Source organism: Oryza brachyantha, chromosome 11 (genome assembly GCF_000231095.2).
Source record: "Oryza brachyantha chromosome 11, ObraRS2, whole genome shotgun sequence".
Classification (NCBI taxonomy): Eukaryota; Viridiplantae; Streptophyta; class Magnoliopsida; order Poales; family Poaceae; genus Oryza; species Oryza brachyantha.
In genome coordinates, this window is record NC_023173.2 from 11,284,170 (window position 1) to 11,297,169 (window position 13,000).

Below are 13,000 nucleotides of genomic sequence, written 5' to 3' on the forward strand. Positions count from 1 at the left end.
AACTCAAAAATTATAAAGTTTATAACCAATCAAAAACACTTTGTTCTAAGGGATCCTTCATTCTACACATATGTAGAAGAAGCTATTTGGTGAACAACTCCTTCTAACACTGAAAAGAGTGGATGATGCCATCAAAAGTCGATAGATGTTCCTTGATAGATGTTCCAAGTCGATAGTATGTGTTGTGTTTAGTTGTATTAATCGAATATTCCGTCCTATCTGTTTTAAAGTTGTGTTCGTCACTGGGACAGCAAGGCAGTACTTGGGAAGATGAAGCTTATCGTCCGAGAACATCTTCACCCTCGTCTTTTCGGTTTTGCTTAGTCTTACATGTCAAAAATTAAATTTTCAACCTTAAATTTAGAGTTGATGTTAAGTTTTTTTACTGAAGTTTATTTTTCAGCATTGGCTTCTAGATTGATAAGAATACATATATAAAAGTTTATTCACAAATTATTTTTTATTTATAATATATCATTTGGCTTTTTCCACAAAGGACTCAAACAACCACCCGCCTTATCATCTGAAACGAAGTAAATACTTGCTTTTCACTAACGGTAGTATCTATATAGCTACATCCAATAACATGTGCAACCCCCCTGACTTTAAAGAATTGTGTCCTAAATTTAAAATTAATAATAGTAATAGGCGGGTTGTGACAAAAGTGGATTTCTTATGTTATAATAATTCGGTCTCATCTAAAAGTGGAGTGGTTTCTTATGAAACTTACTATAGGAAAGATTCATAAAGACGGTCTGACATATTCCCACTGTTCCATATTATAAGACTCTCTAATATTGCCTAGATTCATATGTGTGCTAATGAATTTAGACTATATACAAAACATATATATTGATGCATGGATAAATCTAGATAAATACAGAAAGTCTTATAATACAGAACAGAAGGAATAGTTGGCTAGATTCATTTAAAATTTGCTCTGATTTACTTGAGAACTTCCTCGGGCTGTCCAGATAAACTAATCACTAGCCCATATATTACACACAAATTCCTCTGATCTGATGCAATAAATGTTGACACATCGTCTTTTCGCTTCTGCTTATATTTATAAACCAAAATTTGAAGTTTAATCCTTAAATTTAGAGTTGATTTTAGAGATTTTTTATCTGTTAGCTTTTAGATCGCTAAAAATACGTATATAAATATTTTATTCACAAATTATTTTTTAATATACCGTTTGGTTTTCCCAATGAAAAAGTCAAACAATCACCCCCTAAGTTAATTGTATGATAAATGTGTTGCTAGTTTTGGTTGGGATTATAAGAAGATTGCATCCCAATTACATCCTGCTAATTGTTAATTCTGAATTTTGGAATTAGATTAAGAATATGTTTTACTCGATAGTAAAAGATGGACACGACTTTTTTTTAAGAAGAACTAAGAAAATGTATTTATATGTAGTCATGATAAGACAGCCCACCGAACATGTATTCATTTTTTTTCTAATTAATGTGTACATATATAAATGTAGATGTGAGCAAATATCCTTTTTTATACAATGTACATTTCGCAGAACAGAGGGCATGAGAGTGAATTGAAAGACAAACTCGTTTCTCTACAAATTTAATAAAATACAAACACACTGCAAACAAAATTCAACAGGCAACAGCAGAAACTACTAATGTTTAAGCTGAATCTATAGGCGTTTGGACTTTTTGAGTCGATGCAAGGCATATATAACTAATAACTTATCATTCAAGGTTTTGCATATACATATCTTTTTTTTTAAATGCATGACCTATCTGAGGAGAAGGAAAGCATGTTTCTAGATTCTTCATATGAACGGAAAAGGAGCAGATCAGCAGCAGGATTATGCAACAGCTATAAAACGCATGCTTCTTACAGCTCGGCAACATTAGTGAGTGTTCATTTCGACACCAATGTTGAGACAAAAGGAACAGCTGCACTTTCAGCAAGAAAACCTGTATATAATCACAAACCATTTCCCCCCAACATAAACAGAAGAACATTGATGCAAGAAAGACAGGAAGTAGGCAACATATAGGGTAAGCTCTGAAGTAGATGGGTATAAATCTGATTCCTGTGGGACAGGACAGCCAGCTCTACACCCATGCCTTTTAATTTGTTTCTAAAATGCAAACTGCAATAGCGAAAAGGTCACTGAACTGAAATGCAGAGTTTTTTTTTTCCTTCTTCGCAAAACTGAATTAGTCACCCTCCAACAAGCAGTAGATGGTGGCCCCATCCGACTCCAACTCCATTATTTCCCGCTACTTGAATCATCCCTCCATGATCATGGAATCTGCGAGATTAAGGCAGCTCTTTTTACCTATGTTGTTGGTGTAGATAATCAATCCTAGTCATGCTATTGAATGATCCAGATAGAGGCATAAGGGATTTTCATCCTAGCTAGTGGTAGAAAATACCGTTAAAATATATATATACTTATTGGAAGTAACTTAAGAGTTGAATTAATGGGGGTTTTTTTTTGTGCAACTTTGCATCACCATCTTATTGCCGGTTGATGCATTCAGACATATTTTGCCCAACTCATGATTTAACAATAATCTATATTTACCTGGATTTATCTAAGGTATCATGTATAAGACAAATGTCAACATATATACCTCTGTTATTTTTCATTTTATCATAGATTAAACTTTTCAGTTTACGCCGGGGAACAGGCATTCTACAACCAAACCTTGAAAATAAGAACAGTTAGAATAATGGAAGCCTGGTAACAGAGTGCCTGTAAATACCTGTAAAACTTTGTTCCGAGCATCTGGTATGAGAAGATTGACCCAACAATCGCCTATTTCTCTGTAAGCATGGGGACATCATCGTAGCCTTTCTCCTAGATAACTGCAACATCTGCTGTCGTTCTTGTGAGAACATACTACTTCTCATCCTCTGATTCTGATGCAGCAAAGCTATATAAACAAGAAAATTAATTTCCACTCTAACAAACAGATGACAGATTGAATCAACAAAGCAAACTAAGAAAAATAAACTAAATGAACAAAGCAACCCAAAAATAATATACCAGTGGGCTTCGAAGATTCGGTGATGTTTGTCTCAAAGCTGTAGGGATCTCGTGTGTAGGAGACATACCATGTTCTTTCATCGTCTCCATCATCTGCATAGGCCTTCACTTGCTGAATATGGCTTATCTTGTTCCACTCAGGACCGGTATCTCCCATGGCTATGGAACTGAGAAGCTCAAAGCTGCAATCCAGAAGCAAATTCCTCATGCTTACTTGTTGGAAATAACCAGGGAGTGCTTTGATACTGTAATCCTCGAGTGTGAGGCTTCTGAGTTCTGGAACACCCTCCAATACTTCCATTTTCGAGCAGAGCACAATCTCAAGCTTCCGCAATTTGGAGAAATTAGATATCCTCTCCAGGTCAGGGTTTTCACCAACAGACAGTTCATCAACACAATCGAAATTCTCAATAGACTTGAGTTTCTGGACCTCATATACACCTAGAGTCTTCAAAGCCCTTGCATGGAAGGCTAGGCCAGGAGGAAGACACCTCAGTTTGCAACGGTCAAGCAGAAGCTCAGCCAAGGCAGCCATAGCTTCTACTTGTTCCTCCCACTGCCAGTCTTCCCATTCCACCATCCCTGAGAACCTTAGCACTTGCAACTTGGGAAACACATCTGCCATCAGGGAAGGATGGCTGTGATGATGGCATTGCAGGAATTCTGTCCCAACACGTTTGATGGCTGGAGCACGATCAATTCTTAGGAGCTGCAGATGAGGGAGCTGAGACAAACCATCAGGTAGTTGGGTGCAACAAGCCAGGTCATCAAGAAATAGATACCTTAAGCTCTTAAGAGGCATTCCGGATATTGATGACATCATCCAATTTGGGAGGGAAGATCCAAAGTATCCAGAAATTTCGAGATTAACTAAGCAGTGTGGAGGACAAAGCTCATTAAACACCTCCTCAATCAGCTGCTGCTCCATCTCAGATACACCTTCCTGTTTGACCAACCCATCATCTCCCAGTCTAGTAGTGCAGCATAACTTTAAATAGGTCAGATGCTTCTTGTTGCAAAGTGAAGCCCTTGCAGCATAAAAGCTTGCAGACACATTCTCCATATCATTTAGTCTTAGCCTCCTGAGCTCAGAAAGAGGCCCTAGCTCTTCCAAACTACACCAATCTCTTGATGAAACACCACCCTTGCCCATGTGAGCTGGAAAACCATATAATTGCCGAATACTTGACAGATCATGGAACCCCTTGGGAATTACATGTATATTTGTATCAGTAAAGCTTAGATATTTCAGTTGTATTAGCTTTACAATGCTATTAGGAAGTTGCAACAAATTTGTGCACTCATCAAGGTCAATGTACATCAGAAACTTCATCTTACCAATGTCATCTGGCAATCTAGATTCATCTGTTGCTATGGACAAGTATCTTAGGTGCTTCAGTTGACACACAGAATCAACCAGATGAACAAGGTTTGCAGAATCTATATACAAAATCCGCAGACTTGAAAAGTTGCCTAATGAATCACTAGGCTTAAGCTTGATGTCACCCATAAATATTATTGTTCTCAGTGATTTTTGCTGATTTAGAAGGCTCCACTCTAATTCATCAGTTTCAATGGATAAACGATAAAATTTCTGTGAATGAAGTTTACTGGTATCAATTTGTTCACTCTGAGCTACCAATGCTTCATCTCTAGCCACATGATGAGCAAATGAGCGGACAACATCATGCATTGTGCAATGCCATTGATCAACATAATCTGTGTCTGGCTCTAATAGATTCCGCATGATTAACTCATTGTAGTAATCTCTTCCTGTTTCTTCTAGTTCTTTTGTGCTTTGAAGAACAAGTCCTTCACTGATCCACATACCAATAATCGTATCAGAACCAAGGACAACACTTTTAGGGATAAGTGAGTAGTGCAGGAAGCACTGCTTCAAATGAGGAGAGAGATCTTCATAGCTAAGGTGCAGTGCATAGTTTAGCTCTTCGCTCATTACATCAATTGACCATGTGGAATTACTCAGCATCTCTGACCAAACACCTTCATTTCTCTCTCTCCTACACAAAAGGCCCCCTATAACTTTGATAGCAAGTGGCAAACCATCACATTTTTCGATTATCTCCATTCCAATATCCTTTAGCGCCTCAATCTCAGGCTCATCGACCTCACTTAGGACAACCTGAAGGCAATTTAAACCCATAAATTTATTTAGTACTACCCATATATGTAGTTTATATTTTCATATATACAAGTTTAGAAAAACTCTCATTGTGACAACATTTTGTATTTTTATTAATACCAAACATTCTGAACTCGAAGAAAAATAATTATTGCTTCTTACAAAAATGAGCTAGTGGCACATGCTATTCAAGAAAACATGAATAGAATTTGCACCAAGTCAACAATGAGAACAGAATGTAAGTAATCCATTGTACATCTATTTGTATCAAATATATAGCTAATATAGACCAATATGCAAAATAATTACATGTGAATTATGAAAAATAGTAAACTATTATGCAATCAAGAAGCCACTGGATGTGCAAAAAGGATCATTAACTCCAAGGATGATATCCTTCAATCAATAAACAAAAAGTTGTCAAAGGTGGACCTACCATTGCCACTAGAAATTCAACTTTTCCTGTAGTAATCATAGAATTTATACAAATATGATCAGTTCACAATATAGTCACCTTGATCCATTAAATAAGAACAACAATAGTATGGGAATAATTTTTTAAGTATGCAAACTAATATGTTGATTCATTGATTGTCAATATTTTGTATTGGCAATAATGAACATGGGGTTATATGCCAGACCCGGTGCTAGACGGTGGCACAAGACAGAGATTTATATAAATAATCCATTGCACAAATCTTGGATCATATTGGACGGATTGAATAGAACCCCGAGTTGCATTTTTTACAAGAGGATTCCATTATTTAAATTTGACATATTCATATGTGTATAGTACATTATCTTTAAGAAAGAATGATCCAGGTTACTCCCCTCAACTACCATGTTTGTAATATCAGGTTGAAATGCCCTCAACTATCAAAACATTCAGTATTCATGTAGGTAGCGTTTACGTGGCAAACTGGCAATCTAGTCAGCAGAAAAAGTAAAAAATAACTGGCCACAGCATCTTCCTCTTCCTCTCTTCCCGATCTCTCTCTAAGATAGCTGACAATTGCCACTGGCCAATGCCCATCTCTCTATTTTCCTTCAGCTAAAACAATAGATAAGTACTTAACTGCACTCCTAAGATAAGTTGAAAGGCTTTGAGTTGGGACGTGTTTTACAGAAAAATATTGTAGTTGAGAAGGTAATATGGATTTGTTCTTCTTCCTTATATTTATTAAGTCTGATTCCAATTCTGCATATGTCTGATGGCTCTATAAAGGTTGGATTTCTAGTTCTCATCATCTACAGTTCAGTTTATTATGGGAAATTTGTTCTCAAATGAATGAAATTATGCAGATGTATTCACTACAGAATCATTATTTGGGAAATTTTTGTTATCCTTATTTGGTCATTTAAGAGAGAACATGTATAACTTTTAGTTCAAAAATATATAAATTATCCCTAGCTAAAATTTTTCTTTAGAAACTTACGTGCAAAGTAAAGTAGTACTGGTGACTCCATAGACCATCAGATGTTATTTTCTGGTGTCAGAGTGAACTATTGGGCACACATATAATGTTATAATTTGCATAGCAAATACAAATATGCAGAACAACTGCTTCTAACCAACAGCACATACAGAATTCTTCATGACACCCTAATTTGTGGTTGACAAAAGAAAACTTTTCAAATTATGGGCAATAATAGAGTGCTTGTGTCAATTCCAGAACTTCCTACCAGTATTGTCTTAACCAATAGAGCTTATCAAAAGATTTGCATATCTTTCCAAACAATAAATTCTGTCAATTCTAGACATGCATAATGTTCTTTCTTGACCCTACAGGGCTTGCCAAGGCTTATAATGTCACAACAGCTTTCCCGAACAAATCATTTTTTTATAATTTAAATCATCATATTTTGATATTTTGTGGAATAAACTCACGTCAATCATATATAAACAACATACAGAGTCAAACAAAATGTCAACATCAACATGGTTTGTTTAGATATCATGTGTAACAGTGAATGCTGAGAGTACTTAGTATGTGGGTTTCTAGAGATAATATATTAAAATAACCATGTTTTTACCCTACAAAATTATAATGAGTGGAAATTAAGAAAGGTTAAATGTACAAAGACTATCAATAATCATAGAAAATAGTTATTCTAATTTGAGTTGCAAGATGGAAAAACCACAAACCTGTTTCTTGAGCAGGGACCAAGCATCATCAGACCCTAATTTGTCGACATGGTGAAAGTACATGGCTTTCGCTCCCCTGGCAACTCTCTCATCTCTTGTGGTAAGGACAACTCGGCTACCACGACCACCATGACTGAATGGTGCCCAGAGGAAGCCATTCCATGCTCTTTCAGACCACATGTCATCCAGCACCAAAAAGATTTTCTTTCCCTTGATGGCATTCACAAGGGTTGGCTCAAGCACAGATCTGTCCTGAGAGCCACGGTGATCTCCCCCAGCGGCAGTGATGGCGCTTCTCAACAAATCAACCTCATTGAACTTATGTGTAACACTCAACCATATCTTCTTGCCAAATTTTTCCTGGATGGCCTCATCATTGAAGATGTTCTTGGCAAGGGTAGTCTTACCAATGCCACCAACACCCACGACGGCTAATAGCAGGACGTTGTTGCTTGCACGAACAGCGCCCCAGTGATTTGTTAGCACCTCCACCAGGGCTAATGTATCCTCTTCGATCTTCTCGCCAACCACACCAGACCGCTCCGACACCGGTGATGTGGTACGACTGGGGAGTGGAGGGGCTACCCTCCGATCTTGATAGGCTTCCAGCTTGATGAAGTTAAACTCAGCACCTGTCTTGCATATACCGTAAAGACTCTGGTTGAGCTTCTTGATTCAGCTGGCAATGTCGTGCGCAAAGAGTGGATTCCGTAGGCAGAACAGCAAGGGGTTGCAACACGCCAAGTCAACGGGTGCACCACCCTGCTCCATGGCCTTAAGCTGGCAGAGCTCCAAGATGTCAGTAGCATCGTACATGATGCCCTTAAGCTTCCTCACCCACCCATCAACATGCTTGTCAGTGATGCGCTTCTTTTCAGCATCAACAAGGTAGTCCTTCAGAAATTGCAGCTTTTCATCCAGCTTGCTGATCTCATCAGAGACGCCAAGCAGCATGCCCACCTTATCTTTGGCAGCCTGGATGAGCAGGTCACTGAGGTAGGACGCAAAAGCATCTAGGACTACATCCATTTTTCTTGCTCCAACACAAGGACTGTAAGCTTTTTTGTGTGCAGTGATGTGGATGATATCAGTGAAGTATTTATAGTACTGCACGAGGTAGAGAGTGCCCCATTTGCTTCCTGTCATGGAAATTTGATCCTTTTCTTGAGAGATCAGCAAAGCAAAAGACATGCTGTGGAAGGTATTGATGTTAGATGCCATACCATGCTTGCTTTCCAGACACAGAAAATTCACATTATGTGTACTTATATTCTCCTCCCTCCGCTCTTCCTTCTGGCAGCAGCGGCAAGAAAGAAATCGAGCGGGGCCTCCGCATCGTGGAAAGAAACAAACTAACAAAGCGTGAGCAGCTAACCACAATGAGTACTCGATCGATAACCAGAACAAAGTGTACCCCCCACAAGAAGCTTTCTTGCATCTTCCATGGCGACCAAAACAACATAGGGTGTCTGTGAGGTCGAAGTATCGACGTCAGGGCCAAGCCGAGGCAAACCGTCTCCACCTTCGCATTTCGCCGAACGGGTGGCGGGCCGCCCGCGCACACGAGGGTTCGAGTCGCGCGAGGACGCTGCAGGTGCAACGGGACATGCCGGCTGGCTCTAACTTGGGGGCGGCGGCGCGGTGAGGAGGACGGGTGGTGAAGGTGAGGAGAGGAGAGGCGGAGCTTCCTGGCTTCTCGCTATGCGCCATGGCTCGCCGCCGCATGCTTGCTGCCAAGGGGCTTGTTGTTAGTTGGCAATCGTGAATTTGTCAATTTTTTATCTTACTGGTCTCATGTCCATGCTTCACAACGAACTATATTTGACAAGCAAAGCAAAGTTAGCTCAAAGCAAAATTTTCATTTCCAGAATACCAACAATAAACGAGCTTTATAAATAATAAGTAAAGCACGTAACAAAAAATAATAATATATTAAATATTTCACATCCATACCTACTACTATTTTATTTAATAATAAGCTTACCATCGATAAAATATACCTTGGTTCCTCGTAAAATTCTTAATTGGTTTAATTGTTTGTATTATTATTAGTTCCCAATTTTTCCAACAAATCATTGGTTGTTACTCTTTTTCTGAGCTATAGGATTAGGATTAGGACAGCTTAAAAACTTATGGCGTTTGTTCTTCGTCCACCTCGCCTAACTGGACCAGGTAGGCCGCATCACCCATGTCACACACGATGTGCGGGCTTTCTATTTTGTGCGATGAGCTTCTAGCCCAATGGTTAAGGTATTGGTCACATGTCTAGATGAGCTAACTTCAAACCTCTTTGTTTGCCTTTTATCCAATATAAGGGCCTGTTTAGATTCATTTGGAATAGTAAATGACAAATGACAAAAATTTTGGTAACAAAAGTTTTGGCATTGTATTTTTGCAACTTGGTGTTTAGAGGCATACAAAAGTTACCATTTTTTTGGCAAAAGTAAGATGTGGCCGTATCCCTATGCGCTTTTTGATGAAATTTGCTACTCTAGACTGTCAAATGCCAAATGCAAAGTTGTCATTTTCTTACCCTAGTGTTTAGATCCATTTTACCAAAAAGTGCTCCAAAATAGCAAAACTTTTGTCATTTTAAAGGATCTAAACAAGACCTAAATCTACAATTGGTGAAATAATAGCACAATCGTATATCGATCACACCTTATTATTTTCAACACGCAATTTATTCTTAAAAATTATTTAATTTACATAACTAAAATTAACTTCACCCGATGCAACGTACAGGCATTTTTTCTAGTTTTATTAAAAATAAAAAAGAAGTGGACTTAGTTTATGAGAAAAATCTAGGACTAAAATATTACAGACGCATGATTAATTGGTAAACCAGCCAAAAGATCCACATGGAGAACGAAAAACCAAGGGACCATAAAAGCTAATACCATCGGGAGCACGTCTCTAAGATATGTCACAAGTCATTGTAGCCGAGCTCAAAAAACAGCACTATCTTCCTATAAACGGTCGTCGGTCTCAACAACCATAGTTAGAGCTGGATAACGAGCCAGCTCAACTCGGTTCAGCTTGTTAAGATAACGAGCTGACTCGGCTCGGCTCGTTATCGTAACGAGCTAAAAACCTAGCTCGGCTCGGCTCGTTATAAAGCTCAAGCTGGCTCATTAGGCTCGTGAGTCATGCATAAAAAGTTAACCTAAACAATTTTTCAATAGTTTATACAAGCAAATTTTCATTTCAAACATGCAAATCATATGAAATTGTATTTAAATATTAAAGTTTGAACCAATAAATCATATGGTGAACCTATGAAGTACTAAACACATGCATCCCAGGGTGAAATCAATGAACACCGTGAATCTTGTGTCTTTGGTCTAGCTCGTTAGACTCGCGAGCAGCTCACGAGCCAGCTCGAGCTGGCTCGTTATCTCTAACGAGCTAAAATACTAGCTCAGCTCGTTAGAAAAAGGAAACGAGCCGAGTCGAGTTTGTCACGAGTCGAGCGAGCTAACGAGTCAAGAGCTTTCTATTCACCCCTAACCATAGCATACTAGAAGAGGAAAGTAGCATCCAAGTGCACATGATGCAAAAGAACTAAGGAGCAATACAACAAATGAGAAAAGTCTGACATTGTTAGCAAAATAGACATGTTTTCACCCAACACTCCCACGTATGCTTACCGCATCCACCATGAAATCCTTGAGGGAGAGCCTAGAGGGGAGGGTGGATAGACTTCCTAAAAATTTCTTCAAAATGCAGCGGTTAGTATGGCCGGACCATCCGGTCGGCGCTCTTGGGTTGGATCGAGAGCTTTGGCCGGACCGTCCGGTTAAGAAAAAGAGAGACTTTTAAAGTCCTCTTTTTTCTGTGCAGTTCCTAGGAACATGGGGTGCTCGTGTGCAGAAGATGAAGACAGAAAGATCGCAAGAACACAGAGAAAACGGAAAACACAAGAATGGAGACACAAGCAATTTTATCTTTAAGTTCGGATCTTTTGATCTTACTCTCCGTTGAGGCGCTTCTACGAGCAGGATCTCTCTTGATTGTTTCCCTCTCTTGGTTTCCTCCCACAAGGCTAACGGATCTTCGAATTCACACCTTTGAGCTAGCAAGCCCTTGATCAACCACAAAAGTCAAGATCAAGCCGCTTCGCCCAGCTCAAGGTTGCAACCCGCTCTACCCTACTGCCCTCTATGAATAAGCACAAGATCCACTATCAAACTTACCTATTTTCTTATGGAGGTTAGGCACGAACCTTCACAACTTGCTCCCAAGCGATCCACAAGACTTAGAGGCTCATGGGCGACGCCTATAAGTCTAGGAGATCACTCTCCAAGAGTAATAGGTCACCCTACCTCCACATACATCCATCTTCACCCTAGAACAACACTAGATCTCTCACTAACATAACTCACAACCCTAGCCTTGATTCTTGCATTAATCTCTCTACGAAGTGTTTAGATTAGTGGGAGAGGCTTAGAAGATGCTAGGTTAGCCCTAGGAACCCTATGGTTTGAACTGACAGCCTCACCGACGGCTAAAATCCTGAGATTCAATTTATAATGCTGTCACACGTCATGTAGCCATTGGGAAAAGTATCGGGGGCTGGACCGTCTGGCCACAGGGCTGGATTATCTGGCCGACACTTAGGAGAAAGTTGTAAGCAGGGGCCGGACTATCCGGCTCTAATCGAACTGCCCGATCCTGCTTCTCTGTAATTTTTCTAAAACTAAGCCTCTAATTCACACGGCTCACTTATGGATACATGTAGCGACTTAGTGACCCCTCTTAATAGTACGGATGTCCTATGACTCAAAAACAAAAATAAAAAATTGTCTTCGACTGCTCCGACTCTGTAGAATTTCGCCTTTTGGATCACAATCGCTTTAAACAATCTCGCACAATCCATTATTGAACCGATTTCTTTTCTTCTCTGCAAGCATAACTCATTAGCGCACACATGCTTGACTGGCATTGTCATTAATCATCCAAAACACGATTTAGGGGCGAGATGCACTTTCACACCACAACTACCACAACACTACCAAAAGTTTGAGGGTTGTTGTGGCTAAGGCCCCTTTTGGCAAGGCTCCGAACTCTAGCTTCTAACTCCAAACTCCCACTCGAGTGGGAGCTAACTCCTATAGGAACTGCAAAGCGGCTCAAAACTGTTTGGTTAGATTTGTCAGCTCTATAACTCCTAAAAAAGAGGTTAGGGAGTAGGTTGATAATAATACCGTTGTAAATTATTGTATTTATGATGGAAGACATTTTTTGGATGTAATCTAATATTGATTATTTTTTATTTAGACTTAGAACCATATAATTGTATGGTTGTTCTATTCATCGTAGAGAAATGATAGTACAAAGAGAGGAAGAGAACAGATTAATGGTAGATGGGTGACAATTTCATGTAATTACGTCTAAAAACTTGAGGGTAGTGGGTCTTTTGACGTGAAGTAGAGCTGTGGTATAGCAAAACCCAGCTCTGCCCTTGTAGTTCATTTTTTGGAGCAGTTCCGCTAACTCTGCTCCAAAAAAATTAGAATCTATTTTGGCACAACTCCAGCTCCAATTAAGTTGGAGTTGAGAGCTAGAGCTATGCTAAACAGGGCCTAAGCTTGGCACGTCACACAGGTATCGACCAACCAACTTCCACGTCAGCCCACCCCCTCCCACCACCACCACCCAACAAAGCTAGTGAAGTTAAAGAAAT

The 13,000-nt window shown here is 39.3% G+C and overlaps 1 protein-coding gene and 1 pseudogene across 1 annotated transcript; both read right to left on the reverse strand.

Annotated features, from left to right (window-relative positions):
- Positions 1–1,874: 1,874 nt before the first annotated feature.
- Positions 1,875–3,604, reverse strand: LOC102712208. The gene is made up of 3 exons (XM_040529080.1): positions 3,026–3,604; positions 2,742–2,912; positions 1,875–2,284 (listed from the first exon to the last, which is right to left on the reverse strand). The coding sequence occupies exons 1-3, from the start codon at positions 3,558–3,560 to the stop codon at positions 2,262–2,264; spliced, it is 729 nt and encodes a 242-aa protein (XP_040385014.1). The 5' UTR covers positions 3,561–3,604; the 3' UTR covers positions 1,875–2,261.
- Positions 3,605–3,727: 123 nt separating this feature from the next.
- On the reverse strand, positions 3,728–8,343 carry LOC121053232 (annotated as a pseudogene).
- Positions 8,344–13,000: the final 4,657 nt, after the last annotated feature.